Source organism: Ochotona curzoniae, unplaced genomic scaffold (genome assembly GCF_017591425.1).
Source record: "Ochotona curzoniae isolate NIBS_2020 unplaced genomic scaffold, NIBS_Ocur_1.0 contig_908, whole genome shotgun sequence".
NCBI lineage: Eukaryota > Metazoa > Chordata > Mammalia > Lagomorpha > Ochotonidae > Ochotona > Ochotona curzoniae.
Window position 1 is genome coordinate 21,798,156 of NW_024466607.1, and position 12,347 is coordinate 21,810,502.

Consider the following 12,347-nt stretch of genomic DNA (forward strand, 5'->3'; position numbering starts at 1 on the left):
ATATATGACTCTGAAATTAAACTTTTAAGAGCAAACTTGTGATTTATAATTTATCAGTCAGTCATCTTGTCCCCAAGTCCCTTTGTGCCAGAGTGTGTCCTGACAGCAATCCTAGATTGCTGACACAGCCTGTCCTTAGACTCTCAGATTCTCCACGGAACTCAGCCATGGGGTTAGCAGTGCCAGTCCTTGTTCAACAGCAACTGTGGAAACTCAGCCTCTTCGGTTTAGTTGTTTTCTGTTGAATATGGGAAGTCTTCAGGAAGTTCGTGAAAAGATTAAATGCAAGGATAATGTGCATTTTGAAGCCCTTTCATGTTTTTCTATATCCCTTTAATTTGAACATTCCTGACTTGGTGGCCACAATGGGAGCCAGGTGAGCTTCAGAGCCTTCTTCTAGAAGCAGGCAGTCATGAAGGGTCCCAGAGGGCCTTCGCCATGTTTCCAAGAGCTGGCCACACCGCTCAGGTCTTTCCATGGCAGACCAACCTGCAGTGGTGTGAATTGTGCTGTGCCTGAGATTTGAGCGGTGACCTAAAACCCTTTCCAGCTGACCAGCTCTGCCAGGAGCTAAGTGCTGCTCCCGTCCTGGGTGAGCTAGCCATCAGCCCTTCAGAGAGACCTCTGGTCTGGTTCATGGCAGTCACAGGTATGCTGGCTGGAAGGGAGCACAGTGTTTCGCTCAGTAGGCCACATTTGATTGATCAGACTTGGGAAAAGAGAGCTCAGACTTCCCTTCACATTGTTGATGATGATGCTACCAGAAACACAAATGCCGTATTTTTCTTCTGAAAGAATTGGTCTGAGTATTTGTGTCTTGTCTCTTTTATTTTTAAGATTTATTTATTTAAAAGGCAGACTAAGAGAGAGAGAGAAACAAAGAACAATCTTCCATTTGCTGGTTTATGCTCCCAAAAGCCTAAAGCCAAGAACTCCATCCAGGTTTCCCTCATGGGTGGTAGGGACCCAAGTACATGAACTGTCTTTTGCTGCTTCACAAGTGCCTTAGCAGGGAGCTGGATTAAAAATGGAGGACATGGGCCCGGCGCGGTGGCGCAAGTGGTTAAAGGTCCTCCCCTTGCACGCCCGGGATCCCATATGGGCGCCGGTTCTAATCCCGGCAGCCCCGCTTCCCTTCCAGCTCCCTGCCTGTGGCCCGGGAAGCAGTCAAGGAGAGCCCAAAGCCTTGGGAACCTGCACCCGCGTGGGAGACCCGGAAAGAGGCTACTGGTATTCAGATCGGCATGGTATCGGCCCGTTGCGCTCACTTGGGGAGTGAATCATCGGACGGAAGATCTTCCTCTCTGTCTCTCCTCTCTGTATATCTGCCTTTCCAATGAAAAAATAATAAAAAAATAAATCTTTAAAAAAAAATGGAGGACATGAGATATAGATATTTCAGATAGTGACTTAGCCCATCATGCCATCGTGTTTTAATTTCAATATGATCAATTTTAAATCTCCAGAAGATTGGAAGAGATCAGATTCCCCTTAGTGAAGGATCTAACTGGGTTCACTTGTGAATGTTAATAACCTGTTATTTGTACTTACAATAAAGCTAAACCTGTGGTGACACAATAGGTGAGGCATCATGTACAGCTTATTGCAACAAATCAATTTTCTCTTCTCATGCAGTGGCCCATGTGACATTTCTGTAGTGATGTGAGTATCTGGAAGCTAACACTGGGCCTACTGTGTGTGCACACCTTTATAGCCAGCTAGCCAGTGCTGAGTCAGACTCCTGGAAAAAACAAGTCTGAAATTGCCATTTTCTAGGCCAAGTGCCTTTCAGTAGGTATGGGGAGGAAAGTTTTAGCTCCTACTTGCTTTCTTTTTCTTTCTTTTCCTTCTTCTTCCTTTTTTTTTTTTTTTTTTTAGATTTATTTATTTATTGGAGTGACAGAGCTACAGAGAGAAGGAGATACAGAGAGAAAGATCTTCCATCCATTGGCTCAGTCCCCAAGTGGCCGTGATGGCCAGAGCTGAGCCAATCTGAAGCCAGGAGCCTATTCCAGGTCTCCCACATGGGTGCAGGGTCCCAAGGCTTTGGGCCATCCTCGACGGCTTTCCCAGGCCACAAGCAGGGAGCTGGATGGGAAGTGGAGCTGTCAGGACATGAACCAGTGCCCATATGGGATCCCGGCACATATAAGGTGAGGATTAGTTACTGAGCCATTGCGCCAGTCTCCACTTGCTCGCTCTTTGGGGACATAGGTTTTGAATCGCCATGGCTTTGCAATGATAGCTTTTTTTTTTTTTTTTTTTAATTGGAAAGGCAGAGAGCAAGATCTTCCATCGCTGATTTACTCCCCAAGTAGCTACAGTGGCCTGGCTGGAGCTGATCTGATCCAAAAGTTAGGCGCCAGGAGCCTCTTCCGCGTCTCCCATGTGGGTGTAGGGTCCCAAGGATTTGGGTCATTCTCAACTGCTTTCGCAGGCCACAAACAGGGAGCTTGATGGGAAGTAAGCCTGCCAGGACACAAATCGGCGCCCATATGGGATCTTGGCATGTGTAAGGCAAGGATTTTAGCCACCAGGCTACCATACTGGGCCTTTTTTTTTTTTTTTTTTTTGGTGATGGCCTTTTATTATAATACAGTTTTATTTTTGCCTCAGTGTGATTTCCCCTTTTAAAATGGGCACTTGCTGTATGCATCTTATTTCAAATGCAAATATGCACATGTATTGATGTTGGCTTGCGTTGGGCAGAACATGGCCAGACATTGCTTCAGTGGGAGGTTTTTCTGGATCCAAGTAAACAAACAGAAGAAAGCTTTTGGCAAGAAAATAATTTCAAAACAGCCTCCATAAGGCAGACCAAAAAGACTCCGAAACCACAGAGTAAAACTGTGACCATAATCTTCAGTGTCTGATTACCCTTTTGACAGACAAATGAGTTCCTGCTGAAAAAGAGAAATATAATACCTGTATGCACATTTGTCAATCCAATAGGAACGTGCCCCACTTGGGAGGGGAGGGAAAGCAGAATGCAAAATTATAAACACAAAATGTTTAGGGTAAAAAATTGGAAGGCAGCATGCCAAAATACTAACAACGACAATCCCCAGGTGATGGGATCATGGGCTTTGTTATTTTCTGGTTCTTTATACTGTCCTGGGTCCGGTGTGATAGCCCAGTAGCTAAATCGTCACCTTGCATATGCTAGGATCCCATATGGATGCAGGTTTGCATCCCAGCTGCTCTACTTCCATCCAACTCCCTCTTTGTGGCCTGGGAAAGCAGTAGAGAACAGACTAAAGCCTTGGGACCCTGTACCTATGTGGGATACCCTTAGGATCGACTCACTCCAGCCTTTGTGGCCATTTGGGCAGTGAACCAGCAGGCGGAAGATTTTTGTTTCTGTCTCCTCTCTGTAAATCTACCTTTTTGATAAAAATAAATAAATTTTTTTTAAAGATTTATTTTTATTATTTTTTTTATTGGAAAGGCGGATATACAGAGAGGAGAGACAGAGAGGAAGATCTTCCGTCCGATGATTCACTCCCCAAGTGAGCGCAACGGCCGAAGCCAGGATCCAGGAACTGGATCTTCTGGATCCAGGAACTTCTTCTGGGTCTCCCACGTGGGTGCAGGGTCCCAAAGCCTTGGGCCATCCTCGACTGCCTTCCCGGCCACAGGCAGGGAGCTGGATGGGAAGCGGGGCTGCCGGGATAGAACCGGCATCCATATGGGATCCCGGGCGTGCAAGGTAAAGACCTTAACCATTGCGCCATCGTGCCGGGCCTGAAAAATAAATAAATTTTTAACTGTCCTGTACTTTACAAGTTCTGTACAAACAAACCCGTGTAAACTAGATAAGTAGAAATAAAATTTTAGGAGCTATATTTCTCAAAATTTTCATGGTGGACTTATTTTGTCATAATAATTAAGATCATCCATGGAGACTGCATACAGTGAAGATCGAGAAAGAAGCAGGTGGTTGAATTGATGAAAGCTGCGCAGTAAAGGTATGCCCCGCGCTTGGAGTGGAGCCCCCATGGCCAGGTCATTTCTTGTAGGGGCCTCACTTCCTGTCTCAAGGGAGTGAGTCAGGCGAGTTCTCAGATCTCTCACAGCACAGAAGTTTTGTGTTTCTGATTTTACTGTCCATGGTTGACCTAGCAGAGACTTTACTGTGCGTTGGAAGAAAACTGGGACAAGTTAAGGGTCTGTTGAGCACTCATAACTCTCTAGAATATCGACCAGAAGTTGGTTGAAGATCATTTGCAGGTTATTAAAATAGATGAGATGAAGACTAAGTGAGGGGAGGGGTGAGCAGGTTGTCCTGAAAGGCTTTCTCCACCAGACGAATGCTGGTTTCCTTGTAGCACGATCCAGTTGGTCACGTCACTTAGAGGCCTCTCGCAGGACAGCAGAGCAGATGAGGACACACGTTCGAGATCATCTGTCCCTCACATTGTCACTGCCAGGCTGCATTCCTTGCTGGCCTCTTGCTTTCTCCTCAGTAAGGACTCAAGAAGGGAACCCACAGGGCACATTAAAGGGCTGAGGTAGGGAAAGGTGATGAGCGGCCCTGGCTTGGAGCTGTCGGTGTGGAGATGTCTAGGAAATCAGGGCCTTGCCGGACTCATCACCCTACGTGCCAGGAGACTTTTGCCCCTCCCTTCTAACTAGTCCTGGTGTTCTACATTTTGTGTCTTGTGATTGGTACACATTTTAGAAATTCTAGGAGAACACTTTGAAAATAAATATCTCTTGAATGCTTATCTTTGTTAAAAGGCAGGGTTTAAAAATAACACACGTTGCATAAGTTTAGCACTTTTAGAACACTTATGAGGGCTTAAACTAGGGCAGAAAGAGCACCTGCAATGTTTCGGTCTGCAGCTTTTGGCCGGAGGGCTCTGTTTTGCCTGGTGATTTATATTTGTTTTTTCTAACTGTTTCTTTAGTCATTTTTATTTATTTGGAAGGCAGAGTGACAGAGACAGGCAGGCAGACAGACATCTTCCATTTGTTGATTCATTCCCCCAGATGTTCACAATCACAGGGCATCCTACAAGGGTGAGGGACTCAGTACTTGAACCATCATCTGCTGGGACAGAGGCAGGACTGGATTCCAGGCACTGTATCAAATTTATTCTCCCATCTCCACCGCATAAGAAAAAAGAGCTAGAATATTGGGGTTTAAATATGATGATGTCAGACATTACCCTTGGATTTAATTTCATCTGCTGTTGTGCAGGTAGTGCAGGCTACTTAATTCATATCAGTTAATATTATTTTTTATACTTGCTGCATAGACAGCTTGATAAACAAAAAGGATTTTCTTTCATTTTAAAGAGCATTGAGCATTGTAACTATTTCATAGAGGAGTAATAAAATTAATTTAGTAGCATGCTCCCAGAGGTAGCTGCTGTTAATTATGCAGTTGATATGAATCTTTTTATGACACCTTTCTCCCATATAAACATATCTCTTGTGCATGTACACACACACAAATAAATGAAATTATATTCTACAACTTCATAAAATAGTTATACATTTTTTAAAAAGATTTATTTATTTATTGGAAAGTCAGATATACAGAGAGGAGGAGAGAAAGAGAGGAAGATCTTCCATCCGATGATTCACTCCCCAAGTGAGTGCAACAGCCAATGCTATGCCAATCCGAAGCCAGGATCCAGGAACTTCTTCCAGGTCTCCCACATGGGTGCAGGGTCCCAAGGCTTTGGGCCATCCTCGACTGCTTTCCTAGGCCACAAGCAGGGAGCTGGATGGGAAGTGGAGCTGACGGGATTAGAACCGGAGCCCATAAGGGATCCCGGGCGCATTCAAGGGGAGGACTTAAGCCACTAGGCCATGCTGCCAGGCCCAATAGTTATACATTTTTAGATAATAAATTATCCTTGTTATGGCCCCAAACAGAAAATGGTTTGGATAGGTGGTTACTGAGAGATATACTTTCTTTGTTAGTAAAGAAACTGTTAGGCAGAGTGTTAATCAAATGCATGAAGAAAACAACATGAAATTTACGAAAAGTATCTCGCAGCAAATAGATTCACTGTAGAAAATTCCACTCTAAGTGTGCTCTGACTTGGTTTCATAATTATGCTGGAGAAAGACAATTTAGGATGGTCAGCTAGGCTTTTCATCTTGTTTTAGGTTATCCAGTTCAAGGCCTTCACTTGGCTGCATCATCGGTGGAGCCATATAGGTCAGTGGTATAGATTTCCCCCTTGTCCTGAAGTCTACATACGCTCCTCTTGAGACCTCGCCTCGATCAATACACACGCCACGTGGACTGTTCTAATAGCAACCCGAGTAAAATGGTGCTACTGCTTGAAAGTGACTTTCCTCACTAAATTCAGATGCCAACTTCATGCTTTGTTTTTTAAGCTTTATTAAAAAGTAGCTCTATAAAGCTTTAAATGATCTGGAAAATGATAGTAAATGGAACACATGTATTTTATCTCCTTCCCAAAACCACTCCAAGCAAAAAAATAAATTAATCTTACATGTGCATAACATCAAGGACAAAAAGAATATCAGAGAAAAACCACAGCAAAAACACTGTAAGCTGAAAACTCAGTGGAAGAAAGCTAACTAAGGCAGTATGGGTAGCAGATAATCTCACTGGATCCCAAGATTGGAGGGAGATGAAGGTTGAGGTAATACCAGGAGTTTCAAGTCTGTTTGAGCAGCTGGCATGGAGGCCAGGGAGCGTCAGCATCCGCTTCTAACTCGGGGCATCCCCGATCAGAATATCCATTCAAATCCTGTCTCTTCCACTTCATATGCAGCACTCCAACTGTGCACCTGGAAAGACAATGGAAGAAAGCCCCAGTACTTGAGTTCCTGCTACCTGTGTTGGGATATCAGGATAGTTAGTGTTCCTGGCTGCTGGCTTTGGCCCAGCCCAGTCCTGGCTGTTGCAACCATTTTGGGAGTGAACCAGTTGATGAAAACTCACGCTTGTTCGTTCGTTCTCTCTCTCCATTCTGCCTTTCAAACTGACCTTTAAAACAAACAAGGAAAACAAAAAGCCACCAGGGGCAAGCAGGTAGACCTTTGACTTAGGGGTTGCAATGTCTGTGTCCCAGTTAGGAACACCTGGGTTTGAATCTCAGCTCTGCTTCCAGGCCTAGCTTTCTGCTCTGGCGGACACTGTGTGGCAGCAGATAATGGCTCCGGTCATTGGCTCCCTGTTACTCATGGGTGAGAGACCTGTATGGTTCCCAGCTCCTGGTTTAGCCTAAATGCCTGGTCATTGTAAACATTTTGGGGATGAACCAGCAGATAGATGGTTTCTGTCAGATAAATAAATGCATCAATAAATCAGAGAAGGAAAAATAGTCAAATCCTTAGTCTTCTATGTTTGAGCAGCTTAAGCCTGTCCTCCCGCCCCCCCAGCAAAGACCTGGTTATTTACTCTCTGGAACCGGTAACACAGTGTTTAGACTGAGAGTTGCAGGCATGCTTGAAGACATGCATGTGACATACATGAGCGTCCATCCTTCCGCTGCTGCTGCTGCTCACTGTCTGGGGTTCTGGCAGTCAGGCCTGCACCGTCCTGCAGGAAATGGAGCTTTATTTGCTTGGGGGATCTGCCCAGCCTCAGAGGAAGGAGGTCAAGGTTGGTCCTGAGAAATGGAAGCTGCAGTAGAAAGCCCAAGTTGCTTAGCCGGAGCTCGGGAGCATCTCTTGGCACCCCGCTCAGGGGCCAGCAGCCAAGAGCCCCAGACCTCTAAAGGGTACCATGTTTGTTTGCTATTTACATAACTTGTAAATAGCTGCTCTTTAGAAGGGCTGCTATTTAAATAACTTGTACTGGAGTTTAATTTAAGGGCTCTGTGACTGATCCGTTCAGCTCCTAAAAATATTTTAGTTGCCTTTTATTTTTTCTCTGTATTCAATATTGGGCTCTGGTAAGTTATTTTCCTTCCTTTTCTCCATCTCCTGCTAAGATGGTCCTGTGTCTTCTCTGTCCTCATATGTGAAAAGGGCTGTCTGAGATTTTTTGCTGCAGAATTGTTTTGTGGGACTCTTCTGTTTTCGCTGAGTTGCTCTGCTCAGATCCCACTATCTCCCCGTCACTCCTGGCAGAAAGTAGACCTGGCATTATCCCCAAAACCTGGTTCTCCAAGGTTCCGTTGACCCTTCTCAGCCTCTAAGAAGCTCTGTTAACGTGGAGATGACACATGGAAAGACACAGATAGGTCATTTTTGTCCTCTTGACGCTTACCCTCAACCGAAAAGGAAACAAAGGAACCTTCATGAAGCAGAAAGGAATGCAGGAGGAAGAATGTTCCAGGCACTTCAGAAAAGCTAGCTTTTATCAGCTCAGAGAGATTTTAAAAAATTATGTTACACTTGGATGACATTAAAAAAACAAGAAGAGTACTTATGAAAAGAAAGATAATGCCAGAAGTAAAGACTCTAGAAGAGTTGAAAGATAAAGATAAAACCTTTGTGGACAGGGCTGTGGTATAGTGTGTAAAACTGGTGCAGCCTTTGGAGTTGAATAGAAAGTGGGAAAAAAAGAGACCACAAGTTGTTGGAAAAGTAGGTGTGGTTCTTGAGCAGTGCTGTGACTACCATTTGCCTACTGTTAAAATGAATAGTGAGCTAAATAAAATTACCAAACAATGTTGGGACGACTGGGGTCAAGATATAGGAGTGATAAAAGGTATGGGACTGGATGCTTAATCCTTTCCCTTCATAATAGAAGGTTTACAGATAATACCTAAAAAGGGAAAAATCAAGATAAACAAAGTGAGTGTTCTCCAAAGCCAAAATATCAGCTAAAAGCTGAATGTGACTGTTCCCAGATGATGGATATGTCATCTTGGTGAGGGTGGAATGTCATAAGACTGCCAATAGAAAAAAAAAAGTATTATTTTTATTGGAAAGGCAGACCTGATTTATGAAGAGAAGGAAAGACAGAAAGATTTTCTATCTGCTGGTTCACTCCCCAAGTGGCCACAGCAGCCAGAGCTGAGCCAATCCAAAGCCAGGAGCCAGGAGCTGCTTCCAGGTCTCCCACTTGGGTGCAGGGTCCCAAAGCTTTGGGCCATCCTCGACTGCTTTCCCATGCCACAGGCAGGGAGCTGGATGGGAAGTGGGGCAGCCAGGATATGGATTGGTGCCCATATGGGATCCTGGCATATGCAAGGCAAGGATTTAACCTCTGAGCCATCACACTGGGCCCCAAAAGGGCCCCAGTTTGTGTCCTGGATGCTCCACTTCCCATCCAGCTTCCTGCTTGTGCCATGGGAAAACAGTCAAGGACGGCCCAAAGCCTTAGGACCTGGAAGAAGTTCCTGGCTCCTGGCTTCAGATCGACTCAGTTCCAGCCATTGTGGCCATTTGGGGAATAAACCAGCAGATGGAAGATTTTTCTCTGTTTCCTTTCTCTCTAAATCTGCAAATTTATTTCCAAAACAAATAAATTTTTTAAAAAAACTTGCTGTGTTGGGGTTTACCCAGTGCAACAGCTTAGGCTTCTGAGAAGGGATCCTATTTGTGGCTGACATGAATATAATGCTTATTCCTTTTCTTTTTTAGATTGCAGGCCTAAGTCTACCTCTTCCTCCCAAAAAGCTGATTGGTAACATGGACCGTGAGTTCATCGCTGCGAGACAGAAGGGTCTGCAGAACTATCTCAACGTCATCACCACAAACCACATCTTGTCGAATTGTGAACTGGTTAAGAAGTTTTTAGATCCCAACAACTATTCCGCAAACTACACTGGTAAGCCAGTTGGGTGTGTGCCTGGAGTCCTGTGGCTGAGCACTGCCTATTGCTGCAGACAGCAGTGGTGGGAACTCTGCTTCCACACGAGAGAACAGACATATTGGTGCCTTTGTGGTGTTCTGGTGCTGAGACTTAGGTGATCACAAATTACTGTAGGTTTCTAATAGAAAAATCATTTACTTCCAGCTTTTTGTCACATCTGCATGGAACAATACAGACGTTGTGATGTCTATATGGTTATTTTTGATCTTACGTTTATCATCTTCCTTGACTATTTCAGATAGGGACGTAAACCAGTGCACAGAACATCTCTCTCCCTCTCTCTTCCTGTTTCCTCCCACTACTCCATAACTCTGCCTTTCAAGTAACATAATTAAGTACATTTTTCTTTTTAAGGAAAGTCATTTTTTAACGAAGAGAAGGAAAAATTGGTCTTCAGTTCATAAAAAAGCGAGGAGCCAGGAAAGGCTAAGAGAGACGTGGACGTTTGTGATTGCAGCATGTCACCAGATCCTGGGGACAAAGGGGAGTAATACTGGGGCCTGGTAGTCATGTGGTTTGACCAACAGTCATAGTTCACTGGAAAAAAAATGTTCCTGCTCCAAGGCCCTATCCTTAAGGTTGAAAAAAAAAAAAAAAGACTGTTTCCCAGTACTCTATTTTTCAATAGCAAATGCAGCTTATTCCCTATGCTTACTGATAGCTTTCAGTTTGTGAAATGGCCCATTGGTGCCCCATAGTGTGCAGCCCTGCAGCTGAGCTGTGGCTTTGTGGGGAATGATGATTAGTTGTGAATGGCTGTCTTTCACAGGCTCTGAGGAACAGTGCCCCACATCAGGGCATGACTTTTCGTGGTCCTGCTGCTTGTGGATGGAAACAATTTTCACTTAAAATACTTTTTAAGGACCAACATTGAGGCGTAGCGAGTAAAGCCTGCAATATGGACATCTCATGTGGGTTCTGGTGTGTGTCCTGGTACTCCACTTCTGATCCAGCTCCCTGACAATGGTGTGGGAAAGCAGTGGAAGATGGCCCATGTGTTTGGCGCAACGGCCGATACTATGCCGATCCAAAGCCAGGAGCCTCTTCCGGGTCTCCCACGCGGGTGCAGGGTCCCAAAGCTTTGGGCCGTCCTCGACTGCTTTCCCGGGCCACAGGCAGGGAGCTGGAAGGGAAGCGGGGCTGCCGGGATTAGAACCGGCGCCCATATGGGATCCCGGGCGTGCAAGGCGAGGACCTTAACCACTTGCGCCACCGCGCCGGGCCCTTTTGGGTCACTCTTAAAAAAGCTGTAATGGCTGAGGCTGGGCCAGGCTGAAGCCAGGAATGTGGCAACTCCATCCAGGCAGCCAAGTACTTGGTCATCCTCTGCTGCTTTCCCAGGTTCATTAGCAGGGAACTGGATTGAAAGCAGAGCAGCTAGGACTTGAATCAGCTATATCACAGCACCAGTCCAATCTACAGAGATAAGCATAGACATAAAGATCCTCCATCCTCTGGTTCACTCTTCAAGTGGCCACAGTGGTTGGAGCTGAACTTATCCGAAGCCAGTAACCAAGAGCTTCTTCTGGGTCTCCCACACGAGTGCAGGGCCACAACACTATGGGTTGTCCTCTACTACTTTCTTGGGCCACGAGCAGGGAGTTGGAAGGGAAGTAGAGCAGCTGGGATATGAACCTGTGCCCAAATGGGATTCTGATGAATGCAAGGCGAGGACTTTAGCCAGTAGGCTCCTGCACTGGGGCCAGTCATTGAGTTTTCTCTTTGTTCAGGATTGATTATCATGAAGTTTGGAAATAAGAAAAACATTTGGTATCAGCATTCATCATAGAAGAGATTCAGTGTTCCCAACATTGGTAATGTACGTGATATTCCTCTGCTAGGCCCAGTCCTTCCCCAAATGGCTCCTTAGACACCTAGGGTCAGAGCAGATGTCAGTGGAGCCAAGTTTGCACTTGATTGTCACGTGTTTCCGTTTTGAGTAGATGTTACATGTTGAATGACTAAACAAATAGCTAGTCGGGTTTGTTTTGTCCCTGAATCTCTAAACTCATCATGGATTGTAAAATACATCAAAATGTTATTGTAACCAAGCTCCTGGCACATTCATTCCAAGTTCCAGACGCGTGGAGAACACTAGCAAAACCTGCCCTACCTCTCCACTTTGCCCTGGAATAGAATGTATGGCAGGTGGAGGTGAAATGTCCCCATGCACTTGTTGTTAGCGCTGTTTGCGTTAAGGAAGCCACAGTGGCTCGCTGTACTCACTGGGTTGAGGGAGAAACAACAAAATACTGGTGCTGCTGCTTAGAGGAAATATAAGAAGCTCAGTTTTCCTGATAATGTCATAATTCTAAGAAACTTCCTTTTGTCATTGTCTTCCTAGAGGGGGAAATATTATCATGACAAAAGGACACAAAAGAAGGATGTGCTTTTTTTTCCAGCAAGCGATCACATGGTGACTTCCCACAATAAAACTGTGTTGTTGCTCTCCATAGATGTTTTTCAAAAACACTGGCCTTTGTTTCCAATATATATTTAAGACTAATCGCTTCTTTGTTTGATTGAAAGCAGTTCCTCCATGTGGAATGAAAAGGGGATAAGTATCACTTGGTGTGACACCAAATGCTAT

At 45.0% G+C, this 12,347-nt stretch overlaps 1 protein-coding gene across 25 annotated transcripts in view; it reads left to right on the forward strand.

The window, feature by feature from the left end:
* Nucleotides 1–12,347, forward strand: part of PXK (PX domain containing serine/threonine kinase like) — a 71,205-nt gene that overhangs the window by 29,827 nt on the left and 29,031 nt on the right. For 24 of the 25 annotated variants that reach the window (XM_040994706.1, XM_040994728.1, XM_040994704.1 and 21 more), the window contains one exon: nucleotides 9,526–9,712. The exons of the other annotated variant lie outside the window; for it this stretch is intronic. In XM_040994706.1, the coding sequence (XP_040850640.1) occupies nucleotides 9,526–9,712 (187 nt within the window). The remainder of the gene's footprint in view (nucleotides 1–9,525; nucleotides 9,713–12,347) is intronic. 25 annotated transcript variants of the gene reach the window in all.